The sequence below is a fragment of the Saccopteryx leptura genome, chromosome 5 (genome assembly GCF_036850995.1).
Source record: "Saccopteryx leptura isolate mSacLep1 chromosome 5, mSacLep1_pri_phased_curated, whole genome shotgun sequence".
Taxonomy (NCBI): domain Eukaryota; kingdom Metazoa; phylum Chordata; class Mammalia; order Chiroptera; family Emballonuridae; genus Saccopteryx; species Saccopteryx leptura.
The window spans coordinates 149675008-149697329 of record NC_089507.1 but is presented as its reverse complement, the minus strand read 5'-3'; the positions used below and the strand labels follow the sequence as shown (position 1 = coordinate 149697329).

Genomic DNA, 22322 nt, shown 5'->3' with positions numbered 1-22322 from the left:
ATGCAAAAGAATTTTTTTTTCCTGCATTTCCTTCTAGGTTATTAATTGATTCTCCCTCTTGTAGAGAAAATGATTCCATACAATCAAGGAAAAATGAAGTATGTAATAAATTTTTACTTATTCTGCTTTAGTCACATGTTCACATATTATAGTAATATCCATGTGTATTTAAAAGTTTACTTAATGCTACTTTTTGAATCATTATATGGTGTTCTTTGATGCAGGATGGGTCAGCATAACATTGAAATAATTTCTTTGATAAGCATCATTTGTGTAAGACATAATGGCTAGTGAAACAATTCTACATTGCTTTTAGGCTTAGTTGTGGGAGCGAAAGTGATAAACAGATTTATGAACAGCTATAATATCAGAAAATTTTAAAATCTTAGTTCTATAAAAGTATTTACAGGCAGTTGTAAGAGTACAGAAATAGTGGAGATTCAAATTTTGAGTATTTAGCAATGAATTCATATAAAGGATAATTTTATCAAATGGTTGTAGTATTTTATGGTGCTGATAACCTTTTTCCTCTTCAAAACTTATAAATATAACTAAACAATTTGAGTGGGTAATTTTGATATGACTTGTGTTTTGGGAATTTTACAAAGCAAAACAAGCGTTTTAATGTTTTCTGTGTTTTTGTTTGTTTTAAATAGGAAAGTCAAGAGGTATGTTGATGTCATATATCTTGAAAACTGAGACAGACTCATCACTCTGGCCGTGTTTTGACATGGCCTTCTTCCGTTTAGCACTTGGAGTGTACTGCCTCTCCTGGGAGAGAAGTTCCCACTCTTTTTCTACCAAGTATCTCTTTATATTGTTCCTATGGGTCTGCTATGTAAAATATATATCATAGATGTACTTTTTAAATTTATCAAGGACATATAATTGGCAGAAAGAACTTCTGATTAGTATGTGATAACTAGTGTGATCAAATCAGATTAATGCAATACCAGTTATTTGAACCAGTCAGTTCATTGGCCTGTATATTCTTATCAGGGTAAAATGTAGTTTCATTTAAGGTATAGGAAGTATTGAAGAAACCATGGAGAACCTAATCACTAGAAAGAACAGTGGAAAGAGGACTGGCCTTGGGACCTCAGAGACTTGGGTTGGTTATTTTTGTCCTGCCACTACTAGCTGTGCTGTCCTGCCCAGCTGATTACCTTTTTTGAATTTTAGATTCTTTATTGAGTGGATATAATACAACCCTCTTCTTAGGATTTTTGTTAGGATTAAGGAGACATTTGTCAAAAGGGACTTAAAAAGTTAAGTCCTTTATAAAGGTAATAATGCTCCAAAAATGGACTATGTAATGCTTTCTGTAGTTTTAGTTTGTTTAAAGGCTGACAGATCGGGGCTAGAAAGATTTAAAGAATGACAGGGATATGACTTGTAATTAATTAGCTCTCATTTATTCTAAAGAGTTATTGATTACTGTGTCCAGTACTGTGTAGAAAGACATAAAGCTTATATTCTTGTTTTTAAGAATACCAATATATATTTGAGTGTGTTCAGTCAGATATTCTGAATATTTGTTTTGGATGTAAACCTTTTATCTTTATCTTATAAACACAGATGCTAACAATATTTTAAAATGCCCTGCAGAAGAACAATGGAGGATATCCTTTATTCATAATGAAAGAGGACCTTGTTGTCATAGAATTCTGCAGAGAGTAGAGCTTCTCATTTGTGTGTTTATGTAGTGGGTCATGCATACATGTGTGCTGTCACAGACAGAAAGCAAGAGAGGGAGGATTTTTTTCCTTCTGTCATTAAAAGGCCCATTAGAGGTACAAATACTGTACCACTAGAGAGGAGATGATATTCTGTTGAAAGAACAGTTTTCTTTAAACCTCTCATCTTTTAAGTGTGACCAGACTTTATAATGATAGTGTTTTCTTTTCTGACAGATTCAGAGAAAACTGTACACATTGGAGGAACACCTTACCAGCGAGATCCAGGCCAAGGAGGAGATGGAGCAGAAGTGCAAGTATGTTTGCAGATGATGAAACCATTTATTCTGAAATCTAAGTGCAGACATATTACTAAAAGTGTAATTATACAATTATTTGGACATTTATGGCAAATGCTTTTATTGTAAATTAGAAGTTTTTTAATTTATTGTTTCTTTTGAAATTCTTCAGATCTGTTAATACTCGCCTAGAGAAAGTAGCAAAGGAGCTAGAAGAAGAGGTAAAGTTGCTCTACACTTTGGTTAATGTTTTTGTTCATAAAAAGTCTTGATTCCTGACTTGTCTACAAAGGGCTCTTGGTACCATCTTAATGTATGTCTTGATCTTAGCATGGTGGACAGGACTAAAATAGGATGGTCATGATAATAGGCTTCATTTTTGTTACATCTTTGCAAAACTTGAGTTAATTTAGATACTTCAAGTAAAAAAAAAGCATTTGTATTAATGGCTTGTCTTCAAATCGGAAGGTGGCCATTGTTTCTTTTTTCAAAATTTATATTTATAACATTTCAGACCCATGCTTTTATTAAGCAAAGATGGTTCACTGGTAGTAGGATGTTACAGAAAGTGACTTTCAATAGTAAACAAAACACTGAAAATACTGATTTTAAAATAGTGTGTGCTATTTTTAAAACATGGAAAACATTGTGGTTTTACTAATACAGCAGTTACAGCTTTTATTTAGTTTTTCTGTCTGCTTGAAATAACAAATAGTTTTTGTTTTTATTTGATTTTCACACATACGTTTTTCTGATAGTAACGTCAAGCTCCGTTTCAGATTACCTTAAGGAAAACTGTGGAGTCGGCGTTAAGACAGCTAGAGCGAGAAAAGGCCCTTCTGCAGCACAAAAATGCTGAGTATCAGCGGAAGGCCGATCACGAAGCAGACAAGAAACGAAATTTGGAAAATGATGGTTCGTGGTGTTAAATACTAAATCCCAGAGAAAAGTTTAAGTGTGTGTCTATGTGTGTGTTGTGTTGAAGCTTGCCACTGAAATGCTTTTTTTCAGTTAATAGTTTAAAAGATCAACTTGAAGATTTGAAAAAAAGAAATCAGAACTCTCAAATATCCACTGAGAAAGTGAATCAACTCCAGAGACAAGTAAGTGGATCCCTGTTTGTAATAAGGATATTGAGTTTTATTTATGACTGCCTATTAACAGTTTTAATTGGCAGTGTTACAAAATGACATTTTATAGCTAATTTTAGAGGGGAATCATTAGGAAATTTGTTTCGGTTTTTGTTTATTTTAAACACTTTGTAATGGGGTAAGAAATGGAAGTATGTTCATTATATATACACGTGTGTGTGTGTGTGTGTGTGTGTGTGTGTGTGTGTTTGTTGTTGTTTGATTTGAATGAATAACAGCTGGATGAAACCAATGCTTTGCTGAGGACAGAATCAGATACTGCCTCCCGGTTGAGAAAAACCCAGGCAGAAAGTTCAAAACAGATCCAGCAGCTGGAATCGAACAACAGAGATCTACAAGATAAAAACTGCCTGTTGGAGACTGCCAAGTTAAAGCTTGAAAAGGAATTTATCAACCTTCAGTCGGTTCTAGAATCTGAGAGGCGGGACCGAACCCATGGATCCGAGATAATTAATGATTTACAAGGTATTGACATAGATATTGCCCTGAATTCATCTTAATGATTCGTATTGTGGAAATAACTTTAGCTAATGGATAACATGCCGAAGTATATTTCTGAATATACTGCTACCCTGTTATATCAAGTTAGGGTATTAGAAACACATTAACATAAAATTTTGTGAATGAAAGATTTACTTTCAAATAGTTTGAAGTACCCAGCCACATCCCAAGGTGGTAGATTGGCTTCCAGCTGAGTTAACTGTCAAGCAGTATCACCACTGTATCCACTGTGCCAACAATTAGAAAACTTCCGCTCATAAATAGCAGCTTCAAAGTATATCCAAATTTTTTACTCTTGTGGGTTTATTGTTTTTTAAAATGTTGCAATTTTAGGTAGAGTATCTGGCCTAGAAGAAGATTTAAAGAGTGGGAAAATCTTATTAGCAAAAGTAGAGATGGAAAAGAGACAACTACAGGAAAGATTCACTGACTTGGAAAAGGTAAGACATTAAGCTTTATATTTGTGTGGGAGAATGACTGCAGAGTTTCAGATTAGAAAACTTATTCTAAAATATTTATTTCTGCATACTCATGGACTCTTTTTTTTTTTACTGTATATTTAGACCTAGTTGTATAGACTAGGGCTATACTTATTTTTGAGTCTTGGCCTAGCACTACATAATCAGCCCTTAGTATATTAGAGGCTTTTGGAGGGAGGGACTCTCCTGGGGTGTGTAATGAGATGCTTCTTTCTAGGAGTCCAAGGAAAACTCAGATTTTTACTGATAGCATATCTTAAAAATTATATAATGTTATCATGGCTTTTGGCATTTAGAAGTTTTTCTTTAAAAATACTGCAAGCTAGGGATAATTTCTAGGCCTTGTGCAGTTAATATTTTATTTTATTTACTTATTCATTTAAGTATTTTTTTAAGTGGGGAGGGCAGAGAGACAAACTCCTGCATGTGCCCTGACCAGGATCCACCTGGCAAGTGCCCTGCCATGCGATGTTCTGCCCACCTGGGGCTGCTGCTCCATTGCTTGGCAACTGAGCTATGTTTAGCACCTAAGGTTAGACCATGGAGCCATCCTCAGTGCCTGGGGCCAGCTTGCTCGAACTATTCGACTACTTGAGCCATGGCTGCAGGAAAGGAAGAGAGAGAGGGGTAAGGGGGAATAACAGATGGTCACTTCCCCTGTGTGCCCTGACCAGGAATTGAACCTGGGACTTCCACACACCAGGCCAACACTCTACCACTGAGCCAACCAGCCAGGGCTTTTTTTTTTTTTTTTAAAGATTTTATTGATTTTTAGAGAGAGAAGAGAGATAAAAATGAGGTGGGGGGAGCATCAATTTGTAGTTGTTTCTCATATGTGCCTTGACTGGGCAAGACCAGGGTTTCAAACCAGTGAGCTCAGCATTCCAGGTCAGTACTCTATCCACTGTGCCACTATGGGTCAGGCTGATAACTACCATTTTAATCTTTAATAGGAAAAGAACAACATGGAGATAGATATGACATACCAATTAAAAGTTATACAGCAGAGCTTAGAACAAGAAGAAGCTGAACATAAAGCTACAAAAGCACGGCTGGCAGATAAAAACAAGATTTATGAATCCATTGAAGAAGCTAAGTCAGAAGCCATGAAAGGTACACGTGGTTGTGAGGATTTTCTAGCAGCTTTGTACTGAAAATTGGTTCCGTATTCAGTTCTTTGACTTTGAAAATATTTGTTTACATTTGATTGCCAAATACTGGAGGGGAAGCACTGGAGGGAGGCTTCCCATATGTATTTCCTCCCCTTATGGCAGAAGTCGTTTCTGAGGCAGGAGGCCCAACAGGATTATTCAACCACATTTTTATATCGGAGAGAAATGAAGATTTTGGTGATACAGGTAGTGACAGACATACAGAATGTCCAAGTTCTACTTGTATCTGCTCAGATTTAGGGGGTATGCGCTTTTTAAAAATATTTAGTATGACATTTCATCAGTTTGTAGTTCCTGCCACTTTCTTCAAGATAAATTTAAAAATAATAGCTGACCTAACTAGAATAGAAGCTCATTGAATATTCTGAGCTCAATAGTAGCTAGATTTGGTCAAAACTGTACAATGAACGTAGGGCAAGATAACAAAGTTAACTTTTCCTCTGACCAGCCTGTATCTGGAATTGTCTTAGGCTAATTACTTGTTTTCCAAACTGACTGTTTATGTTAGATTTGAAATTCCAAAGGAAACCAGTATTCTTGTGAAAGATTAATAAAACTTCTTAACACTTTATTTCATATTAAAATATAACATTTATGAATAATTTAGCAAAATTAGTCTATTAGTGAATGTAATTAACATTGCACATGTTTTGGTTAATATTACAGTGTGTCTGTAAAGTCATGGTGCACTTTTGACCGGTCACAGGAAAGCAGCAAAAGACAATAGAAATGTGAAATCTGCACCAAATAAAAGGAAAACTCTCCCAGTTTCATACCTATTCAGTGCAGTTCAATGGAGGCTCACGCACAGATGTTTTAGGGCTCCTTAGGTAACTATCCCGTATAGCCTCTACAGACTCGTCACTGACTGATGGCCTATTAGAATGGGGTTTCCTTCAACTGCTTATCCCACCGAGTAATGTTATTCCTATGTGGTGGCGCTTTGTTATAAACGCACCGATATTCACATTGCACTTTGGTCATGGATTCGAATTTAGCGAGCCACAGAACACACTGAACTTTCCTTTGTACTGTCCACATCTCGACTGGTATGGCCGTGGGCTGCTCCGCTGTATACATGGTGTTACAACATCATTTGCGCATGCGCACCTGCTGCCACATCATCCTACAGATACTGGGAGGGTTTTCCTTTTATTTGGTGCAGATTTCACATTTCTGTTGTCTTTTGTTGCTTTCCTGTGACCGGTCAAAAGTGCACCATGACTTTATGGACACGCTGTAGTTTAAGGCACTAATTCAGGATGGTAAAAAATAGGTGCTCTATTTAGAAAAACTGATTAGAAGAGATGAAGTTAGTGTCTGTATTTCCGTCTGTTGCCTAGAAGACTGAGTGGAATTTCTTTTGAGGGGTAACTTGGGGCAATAAAATGCAAGCATTTTTCACCTGTGTAGAGCACACGTGTAACTGTCATGCAAAACAAGGTGTAGAATCTATCCTTTTCATCACCCCGTTAAGTTCACTTACGCCTCTTTCTGTTTTCTTTGCCCATGTTAGGATGATTGTTTTTTTACAAATGACTACATTCGTTTATAGATTATTTTCTGAACTGAGAAAATAAACATTCAGTATCAAAATAGCTACCTTTTTTAAACTGTTTATAACACTGACATAAGATGTGGGATGACTTGGGTGTTTTGCTGGAGTACACAAAACTTGCACATCCTAGATGGTACTCAGATGGGGTGTAAGCCCTCTGATCTTTCCCTGCTCGTCATTGCCTCAGTTCAGAATGTGACTTCCATTGATGAGTTACTAGTTATATGACCTTGTTTAGTTACTTACACTTCCTATGCCTGTTTCCGGTAAAGGGACAATTTAAGTATTAGGTTGTTGTGAAAACCAAGTGCAATGATACATGAAAAGTGCATAGAAGTGTTAGCTATTACTAATAGTAAATAAAGAATAGTTTCATTCTTTCCCACTTTGAAGATAAATCATTAAAAACTGAGGAGTCATAGGTTTAATTGTTACTTACTATAACTCTGTAGTAATTGATAATTAGACATTGAGCATTAGGTGTGAAGAAGCAGAGGAACCTAGTTGGATTGGAACAGATTTTGTAATTGGAATATTTAAAAGTAATCCCTTAACTGTAAGAATTTCCATTAATAGGAATCACTTGGTTAGATATAAACTTTGTCTACTGTACACTGTGAGATTGAAAAAGGTTTGTAAAAGTCTTTTCTGATTACTAAAACAAAAGCCATTGCAAATCATTTAGAAAATATAGGAAAGCATAAAGAAGTAAGTAAAGATTAACCATAGTCCTAGTAATCAGGGTGACACTTGTATATTTTCTCAATTTTTTATTGTTTTGCTTTTTTGCTTTTACAAAGTTATGAACTTTTTTTAGGTTATTAAAAATCCTTTTGTAATAGTAAGCACTTATCAAGTGTTTGTCATGCTCCAGGCAGCATTCAAGGGCTACCCACAATCTTTATAACGTTCCTATGACGATGAGTACTGTCATCACCATTCAGAGATAAGGAAACAGCCTCAGAGAGGTTAGTTAACTTGACCAGTCAAATAATTAGGAAGTGTCAGAGCCAGGTTTAAACTTTGGAAGTTTGGTTCCAGAGCCCTGTCCTGTACTACCCTCCTAAAATATAATTTTCATCCTTTGCCTAGTAATATACTAATATAAAAAAGGCCATAGTGGCCCTGGTCGGTTGGCTCAGTGGTAGAACATTGGCCTGGCGTGCGGGGGATCCCGGGTTAGATTCCCGGCCAGGGCACATAGGAGAAGCGCTCATTTGCTTCTCCACCCCCCCTCCTTCCTCTCTGTCTCTCTCTTCCCCTCCCGCAGCCAAGGCTCCATTGGAGCAAAGATGGCCCGGGCGCTGGGGATGGCTCCTTGGCCTCTGCCCCAGGCGCTAGAGTGGCTCTGGTCGTGGCAGAGTGACACCCCGGAGGGGCAGAGCATCGCCCCCTGGTGGGCAGAGTGTCGCCCCTGGTGGGCGTGCCGGGTGGATCCCGGTTGGGCGCATGCGGGAGTCTGTCTGACTGTCTCTCCCCGTTTCCAGCTTCAGAAAAAAAAAAAAAAAAAAAAAAAAAAGGCCATAGTGGTCGTAGAATCTACCTGCATGTTTTAGGATAAGACAAGAAACACTTGGAGGCACAGGATAGCAGGGAGATAAATAAATCTTTATATAAAAGATATAAGTAAGTTATAGAACCATAAGTAAAGGTAGAATTTTTTTATTTCCATTAGAATGAATGTAGTATTGCTAAACATGGTAAATTTTTATACCCTGCAAATGAAATACCTAATTTTCAAGCATGAAATTGTTGACATTTCAAATACATTAACAAGAGTGATGAAAATATTAGACTGGGGATTAAAAAAATATTTTTAAGGTAGCATCATTTACTATAATTTTTATTAGCACCATGCCCTGTATTTGATATGCTGCTTTTGTTCGTAAATTCATGATTATGTTCATTCTTGTGACAATAGAAATGGAGAAAAAGCTCTTGGAGGAAAGGACTTTAAAACAGAAAGTGGAAAACTTGTTATTGGAAGCTGAGAAGAGATGCTCCATATTAGACTGTGACTTCAAACAGTCCCAGCAGAAGATAAACGAGCTCCTTAAACAGAAGGACGTGCTAAATGAAGACGTAAGTGTGCTTACTAATAATAACTAATCAGCGACTTAGTGAACCAATCGGACACTCGGATTATTTGCAGGCGTACAATGATGGTGTCATAATTAAATTTTTCTTACGATATTCTACAGCCTTTTAATTTTACTGAATTTGGCTAATATACTAAATGAATTATAATTATGAGAAATTTAAACTTACTTTTACCATAAAGACCATATGTAATTTTAAAAATGTAATGTCATCAAAATTACAAAAAATATTTTACTGTGAAATGAATTCACTGCCGAAGAGTGGAAATCTGTTTCACCTCATCATGTGTGCTGCCAGCTTCCGTGATAAGAAAAATCAGGATAATTTACTTACATAACAAGCACACGATGTATTTTTTAGGTTAGAAACTTGACATTAAAAATAGAGCAGGAGACGCAGAAGCGCTGCCTCACACAAAATGACTTGAAGATGCAAACGCAGCAAGTCAACACACTAAAAATGTCAGAAAAGCAGTTAAAACAAGAGAACAATCATCTCATGGAAATGAAAATGAACTTGGAAAAACAGAATGCTGAACTTCGAAAGTAAGTGAATTGTTCGAGACAAAGTTTTACTCATATGCACAACTATCCACATGCAAATTATCTTAATTTTGGTTTATCTGGTGGTTTTTTAATGACCATTTTATTTCCTGACCAGGTTGTCTCTTTCTTTTTCTGTACAAGTAACATGTTGAGTGCCACTGTTGTTCTTTTTTTTTTTTTTTTTTTTAATTATTTTTTTTTGAAGCTGGAAACAGGGAGAGACAATCAGACTCCTGCAGGCGCCCGACCGGGATCCACCCGGCACGCCCACCAGGGGGCGATGCTCTGCCCACCAGGGGTGACGCTCTGCCCCTCCTGGGCGTCGTTCTGTTGCGACCAGAGCCATTCTAGCGCCTGGGGCAGAGGCCAAGGAGCCATCCCCAGCGCCTGGGCCATCTTCGCTCCAATGGAGCCTTGGCTGCAGGAGGGAAAGAGAGAGACAGAGAGGAAGGAGAGGGTGAAGGGTGGAGAAGCAGATGGGCGCTTCTCCTGTGTGCCCTGGCCGGGAATCGAACCCACAACTCCTGCACGCCAGGCCGACGCTCTACCACTGAGCCAATCAGCCAGGGCCCACATAAATTTTTAAATCATTTTTAAATGATGTACTCTAGCGCTCTATTTAATTTATTTAGGAAACAGAAAAATGTATTAAAATTTATTTTTGAAAAACTAAAATTTTTGTGTTTTTAATAAGCCTAGAATTAACTTATTTCAACCTAACCTCTTAAATGGAATGTTAGGCTTGCTTTTAATTTTATTTATTTAATTTTATTTCTTATTGAAGATTAACACACATACAGAGAAAGTACCCAAATGCTAAGTGCAGAGCTCACTGAGTTTTTGCCAAGTGTACAAATCTGCGCAGCTGCCATCACTCTTAGATATAAAGCCCTCACTCCTTACCTCCCTCAGGCCCTCTCCCAGCCATTTCTAAACTCAGACTAGGATACCAGTTTGGGGTTCACTTTTAATTCTAATCTTGGTTGGCATAAATGGCTCATTACAGTGCACACATGAGAATATGTAATTTAGTGTTACTGGTTTATTATAACACTATTTGATCTCAGGACCCCTTTATACTCTTAAAAATTATTGAGGGCCCCCAATTTTTTCTTGATGCAATAGCTAATGATATTTTTTTGTTTTAGAAATTAAAACTGAATTTTAAACTACAAAAAACATAAAAGCACACATTTCTTTAGCTGTTGGAATGATGGTGTCATGACTTGTTATAGAGCCTCAGAAAAGTCCACATACATTAGTGAGAGAATGAGAGTTAAAAAACATTGCATTGCCCTGGCCGGTTGGCTCAGCGGTAGAGCGTCGGCCTGGCGTGCGGGGGACCCGGGCTCGATTCCCAGCCAGGGCACATAGGAGAAGCGCCCATTTGCTTCTCCACCCCCACCCCCTCCTTCCTCTCTGTCTCTCTCTTCCCCTCCTGCAGCCAAGGCTCCACTGGAGCAAAGATGGCCCGGGCACTGGGGATGGCTCCTTGGCCTCTGCCCCAGGCGCTAGAGTGGCTCTGGTTGCGGCAGAGCGACGCCCCAGAGGGGCAGAGCATCGCCCCCTGGTGGGCAGAGCGTTGCCCCTGGTGGGCGTGCCGGGTGGATCCCGGTCGGGCACATGCGGGAGTCTGTCTGTCTCTCCCTGTTTCCAGCTTCAGAAAAATACAAAAAAAAAAAAACCATTGCATTGACTTATTTCGTATTATGAAAATGATTTGGCCTCGTAGGTCTTCTGAAAGGGTCTCAGGGCCTTTCTGGGGTTCCCCAGGCCCCATTTTAAGAGTTGCTGATTTAATACGTGTGTGACACATATTAACATTTAAACATTTGACTCCCTATTGCCACAGAGAACGTCAGGATGCAGATGGGCAGATGAAAGAGCTCCAGGATCAGCTTGAAGCAGAACAGTATTTCTCGGTAAGTTTCAGACACATTAACTTGAAAAATACTTTATTTGTAGAATTAAAAAAAAATTTTCAGAGCCAGGAGAATGATTCTTGTTTTTAGAATGGATGCTATTATCATTGTTAGAAAAATAGTTTTGAACACATGCTCATACCTTATGAAGTTAATTAAAAGCACTGCCTTTAAAGGAAGATCATGTTTTCATAATGAAAGAAAGAAAATTGTCATTTTGACATTTATACTTTTTTGAGCTTAGTTTTAAAATATGAAACAGTAAGTGTCACCTCTGTTTCATTGATTCAAGCCAACAAAATTACCTCATCCAAATGAGTAATATTTTTGGCCTCTTCATTTCTACCAATGTGTGTTATTTAATAAGAAATCTCAGTGTGATATCCAGTTGAAAATCACACTTCTGAATTATTAGTTAATTGATTATAGGAAAATCAAAAAGTTCATTAAGTTATTATTAATTTGTTCAGGTACTTACTATAACTGTTATGAATATGTTTGTATGTATTCAGCTTTTTGTCTGGATAGATGTTGACTGTAGAAATAATATTCTTCATGATGATGATGATGATACATGTTTCTGTTATTTTGTGCTGTTTTAGACCCTCTATAAAACACAGGTTAGGGAACTTAAAGAGGAATGTGAAGAAAAGACCAAACTTGGTAAAGAGTTACAGCAGAAGAAGCAGGAGTTACAGGATGAAAGGTAAGGACAGGACCCTGTCTCTCCCGTTGGGAGCCGCACGCCCTGTGGCTAGAACAGTGCCTGCTGTCCTCCAAAGAGAAACGTGCTGATGAGGCGGATTAGACAAAAACTGTTGACTTCCCAGGGAAAATGGAGCACTAGGGTGACGTGTCTCTGATCGGTAGGGACTCCTTGGCTGCCCAGCTGGAGATCACCCTGACAAAGGCAGACTCGGAGCAGCTGGCGCGCTCCATTGCTGAGGAGCAGTATTCTGATCTGGAGAAGGAGAAGATCATGAAGGAGCTGGAGATCAAGGAGATGATGGCAAGGCACAAGCAGGAACTCAGTGAGAAGGACGCCACGATCGCGTCTGTGAGTAACACTCAGTTCTTGTTGTAGTGTAACTGAATTACTGTATCCTGAGTCCTGCTTAGGAGCACTAGGAGAATAACAGACCTCAGTGAAGAGTTGTGCATGCTGGCTACAAGATTTTTACTGTGTGGACTGTAGATTTAGAATGGCAATTTCCAGTAAATTGTAAATATTCGTATCTATTTAGAGAAAGTCCACATTAAGATAAATACGCTAGAGAGATTCAGGCTCAGCACTCAGAGCAACGTAAATGTTTGTAATAGCAAAAATGCAGAAGTCTTATCAATAGATGATGGGTGAAATGTGGTGGAAGATGAAACTACTCTATCAGTTAAAAGGAAGTAATTAGGTCTTTATATCAACAACTTAATATCAAGTGAAAGCAGTTACAGAAAGATAAATACAGCATGGTGCTATTTATGGACCATGTAAAATCACGTAAAACTCCACTATATATTGTTTCATGTGTATGTAATAAAAGCATACAATTATGAATGAAAAGAATGGACACATAATTCACAGTGAAAATTCCTTCAGGAAGGAAGAATAAAAATAGAATTTGGAGAGAATACAAAGGACATCAACTTTTTAAGAATAATTTCATTTTCTGTTTTAAAAATAATGTTCTGAAAGGAATACTGCAGTTTTAAATTTTGTTTATTCTGCATGATGGAATGCAGAGCTTTGTTATAGTGTTTGCTTTTTCTTTAGCTTATTAAATGTTTTTCTCATGGAAAATACTGCTGAGGAGCCCTGGCCGGGGGTCTCAGTGGACAGAATGCTGTCCCGGTGTTTTGAGGTGTCGTGGGTTCTGTCCCAGCCAGGGCACAGAGGGGACGCGACCAGTACTAGCACAGCTAAGTGGAACAAAAGTAGAACCATGCCTTGGTGCTTCTCTCTTTCTTTCTCTCCCTCCCTCTCTCTGAAATCAATGGAAAATATTTTTTTAAGTATTGCTAGGGATATTTGTGAGAAGGGTGATTTTTTTGGCTTTCTGGGGTGCACATGAAATCTATTATGGTTAGCAAAATTTTCTTTAAGAGTGAAGTTCGGTAGATATACTGATAGGTATACTAAAACGAAGAGTTTAGCATCATTCCAGGATATCTTCATTTTGAATTATTGCTTTATAACTTAAATTTGGGATATGATATTTATTTTACTTTATTTTCTTAGCTTGAAGAAACTAATAGAACACTAACTAGTGATGTTGCCAATCTTGCAAATGAGAAAGAAGAATTAAATAACAAATTGAAAGATGCCCAAGAACGTATGTATTGACAAAGAATGTTTATTTTAAATTACTGAGCGGTTACCAGTGGCTGGTACCGACATCATGGTTCCGTTTTTTGGGTTTCAGAACTCTTGAGGCTGAAGGAGGAGGAGACAAGTGCAGCAGCTATTAAAGCGCAATTTGAGAAGCAGCTGCTAACAGAGAGAACACTCAAGACTCAGGTATGTGCAGTGAACTGGAAAAGGGCTTTGAGTTTTTTTATTATAGTTTATGTCTTTTACAGTTTAGTTCTGGCATTACAGACTGGCAGTAGCAGTCGTTGACTGTATCAGTATTTATGAACAGTCACAATTATCTGATTTTCACCAGGTTAGAAGAAGCTAGATTTGATTAATACTGTCCAGTTCAATGTATTAAAGTTTTCTTAATTTTTCCACATGGAATCACATTACCTCCTAATTTTTTTATGACGTCACATCAAACCTGTGAACATTTTAAATGACGGTTCTCAAAACACATGCGTGAACAACTGATAAGCGTATAGGCTGGGGAAAGATAATGAGTAGTGAGAGGAGTTGTGTCCCTAAATGTGTAAGGAGTGTCCTTGTGGCCCTGTGCATAGGGAAGGGGATGAGTAGGATTGTTTAACTTGCTGTTGGTGAGTTGCTAAGAAACCAACATAATGTATTTTGTTTGTTTATATGTTTGTGTTTCTGTTTTAAGGCTGTGAATAAGCTGGCTGAGATCATGAATCGGAAAGAGCCTGTCAAGCGAGGCAGCGACACAGACGTGCGGAGGAAGGAGAAGGAGAACCGGAAGCTGCACATGGAGCTGAAGTCAGAGCGTGAGAAGCTGACCCAGCAGATGATCAAGTATCAGAAGGAGCTGAATGAAATGCAGGCTGTAAGACACTCTCTTACTCTAGACTGAAGACTGCTTTTAAGAAGTAGAATTATTTGGGCCCTGGCCGGTTTGCTCAGTGGTAGAGCGTTGGCCTGGTGTGCAGGAGTCCTGGGTTCAATTCCCGGCCAGGGCACACAGGAGAAGCACCCATCTGCTTCTCCACCCCTCCCCCTCTCCTTCCTCTCTGTCTCTCTCTTCCCCTCCCGCAGCCAAGGCTCCATTGGAGCAAAGTTTGCCCGGGCGCTGAGGATGGCTCCGTGGCCTCTGCCTCAGGTGCTAGAATGGCTCTGGTTGTGGCAGAGCGACGCCCCAGATGGGCAGAGCATCACCCCCTGGTGGGCATGCTGGGTGGATCCCGGTTGGGCGCATGTGGGAGTCTGTCTGACTGCCTCCCCATTTCCAACTTCAGAAAAATACAAAAAAAAAAAAGAAGTAGAATTATTTTCCTGTCTGTCTCTATTTTATTGGTTAAAGAACATTTCTATTACTTAATAATTATTGAACCTTATAAGAAGCAAAATTATGAGATGTATGGCATCCAGTTAACTTAATATGATTTAACTCCTCATAGCAAATAGCTGAAGAGAGCCAGATCCGCATTGAACTACAGATGACACTGGACAGTAAGGACAGCGACATTGAGCAGTTGCGGTCACAGCTGCAGGCCTTACACATGGGCATGGACAGTTCCAGCATCGGCAGTGGACCTGGGGACGCGGAGGCAGACGATGGTTTTCCAGGTACAAACTTGTCTTCAGCCCTTGCATTTCTTTTTATTAAATGTCTTTTGTCTTAACTATAACCCTGTTGATTGTTTTAAGACCTGTGACTGACTTCATTCTTGAGGAAAAGTGTTTGCCATTTCTTTAAGGGAAAAACTTACTCCTTGGAGTGGGGATTCGAAGACCAGTTTAAACTTACTTTACTAAGTGATTTCTGACAAAATTTTTTGTTAAAAAAAGCAAAAGGAAATTTCATATACTTAGTTGTTGAAATTAGCTCATTATATGTATATTATAGGTAGCTCTTGTTTTAAGCTTTTATTACTTTCTCTTAACTCTTTTCTGCATTCTTACTTTTTTTTATGTTGGGTGTTTAGTTCATATCACTCAGTCCCACACTATGGAGTCCATGTCATTCACCTTCCAGCGTTCCTCTACCTCTCTCAATATTGCCACTAAGCCCTCCAGCTCTCACACGCTTCTTGACTCTGATTCTGACTCAGAAGAAGACTCTGTGCCTTACTTACCTAACTCATCGGAACCTGATGACACAGGTGGTAGCCTGAATGCCTTTCACTTTTGGCCTTTTTCTCACTGCTCTTAATTTCAGTCCTTGTGACAAACTTATAGCAGTAACTAATACTAACTCTAACGAGTTGTTCTGGTCTCAGCTACAGAGAGACTGCTGCTGCATGAACAGAGTTTGTTTGTAGGGCATTTGCACATGGCATTGCTGTTCAATTGATGGCTTTGTTTGGCAGCTTACAGGAAGTGAGACAGTACTTGGTGTCACCTGAAGACATTTGCTTTCACTGTCTGTGTCATCTGTTTTCAGCTAAGAAGAAACTCTGAAGTCTGTATCAGGAGTGACAGTACAGGAAAAGCAAATAGACCGTTTTAGAGGATGTGTTTGGGTTTTCACTGAGTGCTTATGCAGGCCATATTTTGCTAGACCTTAAAAGAGAGGATAAGACAATTTGACCTGATCCTTGCTCTTATAAGTTATGATGCCAGATAGAAAATACATAAAATTTGTTTAACACAAAGTTAGTACAAGTGTAAAAACATTTCATGTAAACGCCACAGGGAATTAGTGTATGAGCAGTTGAATGTAAGATAAAATTTATTCTCTTAATAATTGAATTCAAAGTAAAATAACTGTACTTACTTATATTGTCGCCACATTTCTCACATATATATTAGTATAGAATATAAACCATAAGTGATTGTACTGAAGTTGTTTTAGAGCTTAGCAGTAATTGTTAGAGGTCATCTCATTTGGTCCCTTAAAATGATGTAGGGTCATCTCTAGACAGTTGAGCATGTCGGCTGTTTTAATAACAGCATTTCTGTTAAGATAGTTTGGAAGGTTGTTGTAAGAGTGCATGGGGGTCTGCAGTCAGAGACTTGTCCCTGAGGGGCCTTTCTGTGGGGTGGTAAGGATTAAAGAAAGTTTATGGGAAGCGTCCAGCATCATTCAGACATGCGGTAGTCGCTAAACTAGTGCAAATTCTGAGGATTCAGTTTCCTTTACTGGAATTTTATTGCTTTTGATGTTTCGGAATTTAGAAATCTTTTGGTTATATTGCTATTCATCAATCAAATTTGATCTGTAGTTCACACAATTTTATTTCATTTTATTATACCCAGTCTAAAAGTTCATTTTCTCTGTGCATGTAATTACTCACTTAAAATGTTTTCTTTTCGAAGAACAAATGCAGTATATCTTGGTCAGACCTCCTTTCAAAGGGAAAGTGGAGGGTCCTGATGTGCGTGTGCTAGTGAATAGAGCTGCCTCCCTCTCTTCTGCAACTTTCCTGCTGAACTTCACAAATGCATGAATTTAATTGGAGCATTTGACTTTATAAACTGTAGAATATATATTTCCAAAGTGATATCATCTGAATTTTGTTTTGCAGTGCATAAATTGCTCATCCTGACCCCACATTATATTATATCCTAGATAATGCAAAGTGGTACATTTTGAAGGGCATAATGACCTGTTTTGTGACTTTCATATTAAAATTTTACTAAATTCCTCATTTTCTTAGGAGAATTATTACATTTATCCTCATATCTTGTGTTTAATTATAGAATCAAGACTAGAGGGGTGGCTTTCAATGCCCGCAAGAAACAACACGAAGAAGTTTGGCTGGGTCAGGAAGGTAACTGGGGCTCTGTCTGTGGCTCTTCTGCTTCAGTTTTGGCTGGTTTAGCTATAGCCCTGCCATTTTTGTGTAAGATAATGTGTAACTACAGTAATACACCTGGGACACGAGACATTCAACTTGTTTGCACTTTCTGGTTTGGAATGACATGATTTTATATATCTTCACAAAAATAAATGATCATTAATGTATCATTAATAATGAAACAGGGCTGGTGTTAGGAAAATGGAAGGCTGTGGACCTGGAGCTTTTGCTTTTTCGGTTAGAAAACAACTCTGGATATGACCGAAAGACCCATTGATATATTTTTCCCTCTGTTACCATGATTTTTTATGTTATTGCATCCATTTTGAAGTGTTAGTTCATTCGGGCTGCTATAATAAACGCCGCAGGCTGGGCAGCTCTGAACAGCATTCTGGAGGCAGGGAATCCAGCGTGTGGCAGGGCCGGGTCCTGGTAAGGCCCCTTTCCGGCTGGCTGCGGACTCCCTCTGTGCCCTCCTGTGGTGGAAGGGGCTCAGAGTCTCCAGGACGCCTTCCATAGGACCATCAGTCCTGTTTGCTTTCCAAAGACCCCTCCTCCTCCTGCCCTCCCGTTAGGTGTTTGGATTGAATGGACGAATTTGGGGGAAATGTTAACACTCAAACCATAGCAATAGATTACCTGTGCTATTGGATCTCAGAGCTAAATCAGTCTAAAAAATACTTGAATTCGTTTTTAATTTGCTTTTTTAAATTATATATAAACAAAATGTTTTATTAAGGAAGACTTTTCTAAGGGTATATTAAGAACTTGTTAGTTATTTAGCTAAGGTATTTTATATGATTTTTATTGCTAATAGAGAATCATCAAAGAAGATAGAAGATCTAACATTAATCATTGTTTAATTCCTGTCCTTCTTCTTTTTAACAGTATGTGATTGTGAGCAGTAAGAAGATTCTTTTCTATGACAGTGAACAAGATAAAGAACAATCTAACCCTTACATGGTTCTGGACATAGAGTAAGTGGTTTATTTTTTTTTTGTTTTTTTTTTTTTTGTATTTTTCTGAAGTTGGAAATGGGAAGGCAGTCAGACAGACTCCCCGCCCGACCGAGATCCACCCGGCATGCCCACCAGGGGGTGATGCTCTGCCCATCTGGGGCATTGCTCTGTTGCATCTAGAGCCATTCTAGTGCCTGAGGCAGAGGCCACAGAGCCATCCCCAGCACCCGGGCCAACTTTGCTCCAGTGGAGCCTTGGCTGCGGGAGGGGAAGAGAGAGACAGAGAGGAAGGAGAGGGGGAGGGGTGGAGAAGCAGATGGGCACTTCTCCTGTGTGCCCTGGCCAGGAATTGAACCCGGGACTCCTGCACGCCAGGCCAATGCTCTACCACTGAGCAAACCGGCCAGGGCCTAGAGTAAGTGTTTTTACTAGAATATTTAGGAACTTTATTTTGTAACATATAAGAGAGTAACATGACAGTTTTTGTCAAGTTAATGCAATATAGTCGTCATGTGCTGTATGTTTTTGCTCACATAATATAGCTCCCTCTGTACTACATTGTGTTATACTTGCTTCATACAGATGCCAGTCTGGGATATACAGTTAGCTAAACCATCTTTATTTATGGGTCTTCACTCTGTTGTTTTCTGAAACTAATTAGAAAAATTTCTGACTTACTGAAAATTTCTCCAGATCTCAAGTATTGATATAATACAGCAAGATAGTCTCTGACCTTCTAACATGGGTCAAAGTAGTCAGCTTTACTTTCTGATGACTAGAGGATAACTAATGTAATTTGATCTTTTGGTAATATTTTATTCCTTTATTAAAAATCTCTTACAGCAAGTTGTTTCATGTCCGACCAGTCACCCAGACAGATGTGTACAGAGCAGACGCTAAAGAGATTCCAAGGATATTCCAGGTAAATACAGTTTTTATTGCATTGTTGTTGTTCTTTCATCTTTAGAGATTCTGGGAGTGACGTGACTTATAAGGTTTTTCTATTCCTGGGCCATCTCCAGATTACCTTTCACTATTAATCCCAGTTAAAAGTGGTTCATTCTTTTGTAACTGGTATGCCTGTTCTGTTTGGATACATCTTTATTCCTCTCCCCTTTACATTTTAAAGTCTGTAGTGTATGTTTCATGTTTCTGGCCTTTGCTATCCTTTTGTTCAAGGTTGCTTATGACATTTTTAAAGCATAAACTTTTGTTTGTTTCTGGTTTTATGCTCAACTCTCCAGGAAGTTTAAGAAGTTGCTTGCGAATTTCAGTTTGCACTCAGTAGCCATTTACTTCTAGTTTAAGGGGAAGCCAAATTCTTCTCCTTACTGATTTTGTTTTAAAACTAGTCTAGCCCTGCCCAGTCGGCTCAGTGGTAGAGCGTCGGCCCGGTGTGTAGAAAGTCCTAGGTTTGATTCCCGGCCATTGCACACAGGAGAAGCGCCCATCTGCTTCTCCACCCCACCCCCTCTCCTTTCATTCTATCTGTCTCTTCCCCTCCTGCAGCCAAGGCTCCAATGGAGCAAAGTTGGCCCGGGCACTGAGGATGGCTCCAAGGCCTCAACCTCAGGCACTAGAATGGATTTGGCCGCAGTGGAGCAGATGGGCAGAGCATCACCCCCTGGTGGGCATGCGGGTGGATCCCGGTTGGTCACATGTGGGAGTCTGTCTCTCTGCCTCCCCACTTCTCAGTTCAGAAAAATACAAAAATAAATAAGTAAATAACACTAGTCTAGCTAACAGTTTATTGAGTTCCTTCTATGTAAAAGCCATTGTGTTTGGTGGACGATGGGATTATTTTCTGGTGCTCATCATGTTTATTTGGAGTATATTGTACATCCTTTTCTTTTTTCCTTTCTTCCTCAACTCTCCAAACACAGATCTTTTCAATTATAGCTGTGTTTGCAGTTGTCACAGTTGTCTCTTTTTGAGAATCATAAAGCATCAAGTCATATAATTGCCACATCTCTTCTGGTGATTATTTTGAACATTCCCTCCCAGAAAAACTTTCTAACACCCATCAAGTGCAAATTTACTTTTGCTAGCCGATTCTGATCAAACAGCTGAAACATTGTAAGATATCATGGAGAAAAAAGGAGGCACCATTTGAACAGGATTGATTTCTTTTGAAATGAACCAAAGTGACTGTATAATGACTTTTCTCTTATAAACTCTTAATGAGACAGAACCTACTAATGTTTGAATGTCAGGTGCGTGTTCTTCTTATTGAATAATTTGGGTTAATTTAATTTTATTTATACTATAGGAAGTGTTACTATATAAAAAATAATGTATGTTTAGCAATCACTCATTGTTCTATTTGGTACTTCTAGATTCTGTATGCCAATGAAGGAGAAAGTAAGAAGGAACAAGAGTTTCCAGTGGAGCTAGTGGGAGAAAAGTCAAACTATATTTGCCACAAGGGACACGAATTCATTCCTACTCTCTATCACTTCCCAACCAACTGTGAGGCTTGCATGAAGCCGCTGTGGCACATGTTCAAGCCTCCCCCTGCGTTAGAGTGCCGTCGCTGCCATATTAAATGTCACAAAGATCACATGGACAAAAAGGAGGAGATCATAGCTCCGTGCAAAGGTAAGGAGCAAAGGACTTGCTTCAGCAATATTATTTGTGTTCATATCATTTTAAATACATTTTTTTCAAACTTTTTTTATAGTGTATTATGATATTTCCACGGCAAAGAATCTGTTGATATTAGCCAATTCTACAGAAGAGCAGCAGAAGTGGGTGAGTCGGTTGGTGAAAAAGATACCTAAAAAGCCTCCGGCACCAGACCCCTTTGCACGGTCATCTCCTCGAACTTCCATGAAGATTCAGCAAAACCAGTCTATTAGACGGCCAAGTCGACAGCTTGCCCCAAATAAGCCAAGGTAATAACTAGAAATGTGCTCAAGAATAAAGTGTTTTTTAGAAATATTTTGCTATTCAGATTCAGACTATAAATGTTTCTAATTACAGTTTTCCTTGCATTGATATTTTAATGAACTGTGGAATACCAAATGTTTGAAACTATTTAAACGTGCATTTCTGATTCATTGATTTAGGTGAATGTAGTATAAATTTATTTACCAAATCAACACACATATTAAATTCAACCAAAAATCTATAAAGGGCTCATTTTTGTCATGTTTGCACACATGATCGTAACATGTTAGGATTGTGTAAGCACATTGACTGACTTAGGGATTTAGTAGACGGGATGCACACACAGACCTCTGAGTGTCAGGTGCACACATTGTATTAATATTGCAAACCGTTTATACCTCTTTTATATTGGAGGATTTGAGAGGCAGGATTGAAATCTTAATTCTTAATTCAAATTTCTAAGTTTTAAATAATTTGTCTTTGATTTAAAGAGCAATATAGATTAGCTTTAAAAATGCAGATATTAACTAATGGGTAGAGTGGACATTCCTTGTAGTTGAGGTGGGCTTGGGAAGATGGAGTAAGTTCAGAGAGGATCATTAATGCACAAAACAGTTTTTGGAACCATTTTCTTGTGGCCACCTTATAGTAACGTAGTTCTTCATTCAGAATAGCTATTTCTTGTCTTACTAGATTCTGTGGCACTTATAAATATTGCTGTTTATTAAAATGAACACGAAGGTCTGATTAGCCAGTGGTTATATACTTATATCAGAGACCTAATTTCAGGTGTCCCTTTTGTTTCTTGACACAGGACTTGCAGGACATGAGTAATGGTGTGCACTGGCTGTATTGTCAGAAATCTTTTCATTCTAACTACAAACATCTTATAAATGAAATTTTTCTTGAAACTAATAGCTCAAGGAAGTAATTTAGAATGACAAAGGTAGAATTGGTGTTTCA

The 22322-nt window shown here is 38.5% G+C and overlaps 1 protein-coding gene across 1 annotated transcript in view; it reads left to right on the top strand.

Annotated features, from left to right (window-relative positions):
- Positions 1–21368, top strand: part of ROCK2 (Rho associated coiled-coil containing protein kinase 2) — a 100101-nt gene extending 78733 nt beyond the window's left edge. The window contains exons 10-32 of the mRNA XM_066386085.1: positions 38–98; positions 657–668; positions 1914–1993; positions 2148–2196; positions 2755–2890; positions 2987–3078; positions 3345–3591; positions 3961–4067; positions 5060–5219; positions 8758–8918; positions 9297–9481; positions 11334–11403; positions 12006–12109; positions 12274–12460; positions 13637–13730; positions 13821–13915; positions 14418–14597; positions 15169–15337; positions 17414–17484; positions 18400–18488; positions 19314–19392; positions 20807–21068; positions 21151–21368. Coding sequence (XP_066242182.1) covers positions 38–98; positions 657–668; positions 1914–1993; positions 2148–2196; positions 2755–2890; positions 2987–3078; positions 3345–3591; positions 3961–4067; positions 5060–5219; positions 8758–8918; positions 9297–9481; positions 11334–11403; positions 12006–12109; positions 12274–12460; positions 13637–13730; positions 13821–13915; positions 14418–14597; positions 15169–15337; positions 17414–17484; positions 18400–18488; positions 19314–19392; positions 20807–21068; positions 21151–21368 — 2908 coding nt within the window. The remainder of the gene's footprint in view (positions 1–37; positions 99–656; positions 669–1913; positions 1994–2147; positions 2197–2754; positions 2891–2986; positions 3079–3344; positions 3592–3960; positions 4068–5059; positions 5220–8757; positions 8919–9296; positions 9482–11333; positions 11404–12005; positions 12110–12273; positions 12461–13636; positions 13731–13820; positions 13916–14417; positions 14598–15168; positions 15338–17413; positions 17485–18399; positions 18489–19313; positions 19393–20806; positions 21069–21150) is intronic.
- Positions 21369–22322: the final 954 nt, after the last annotated feature.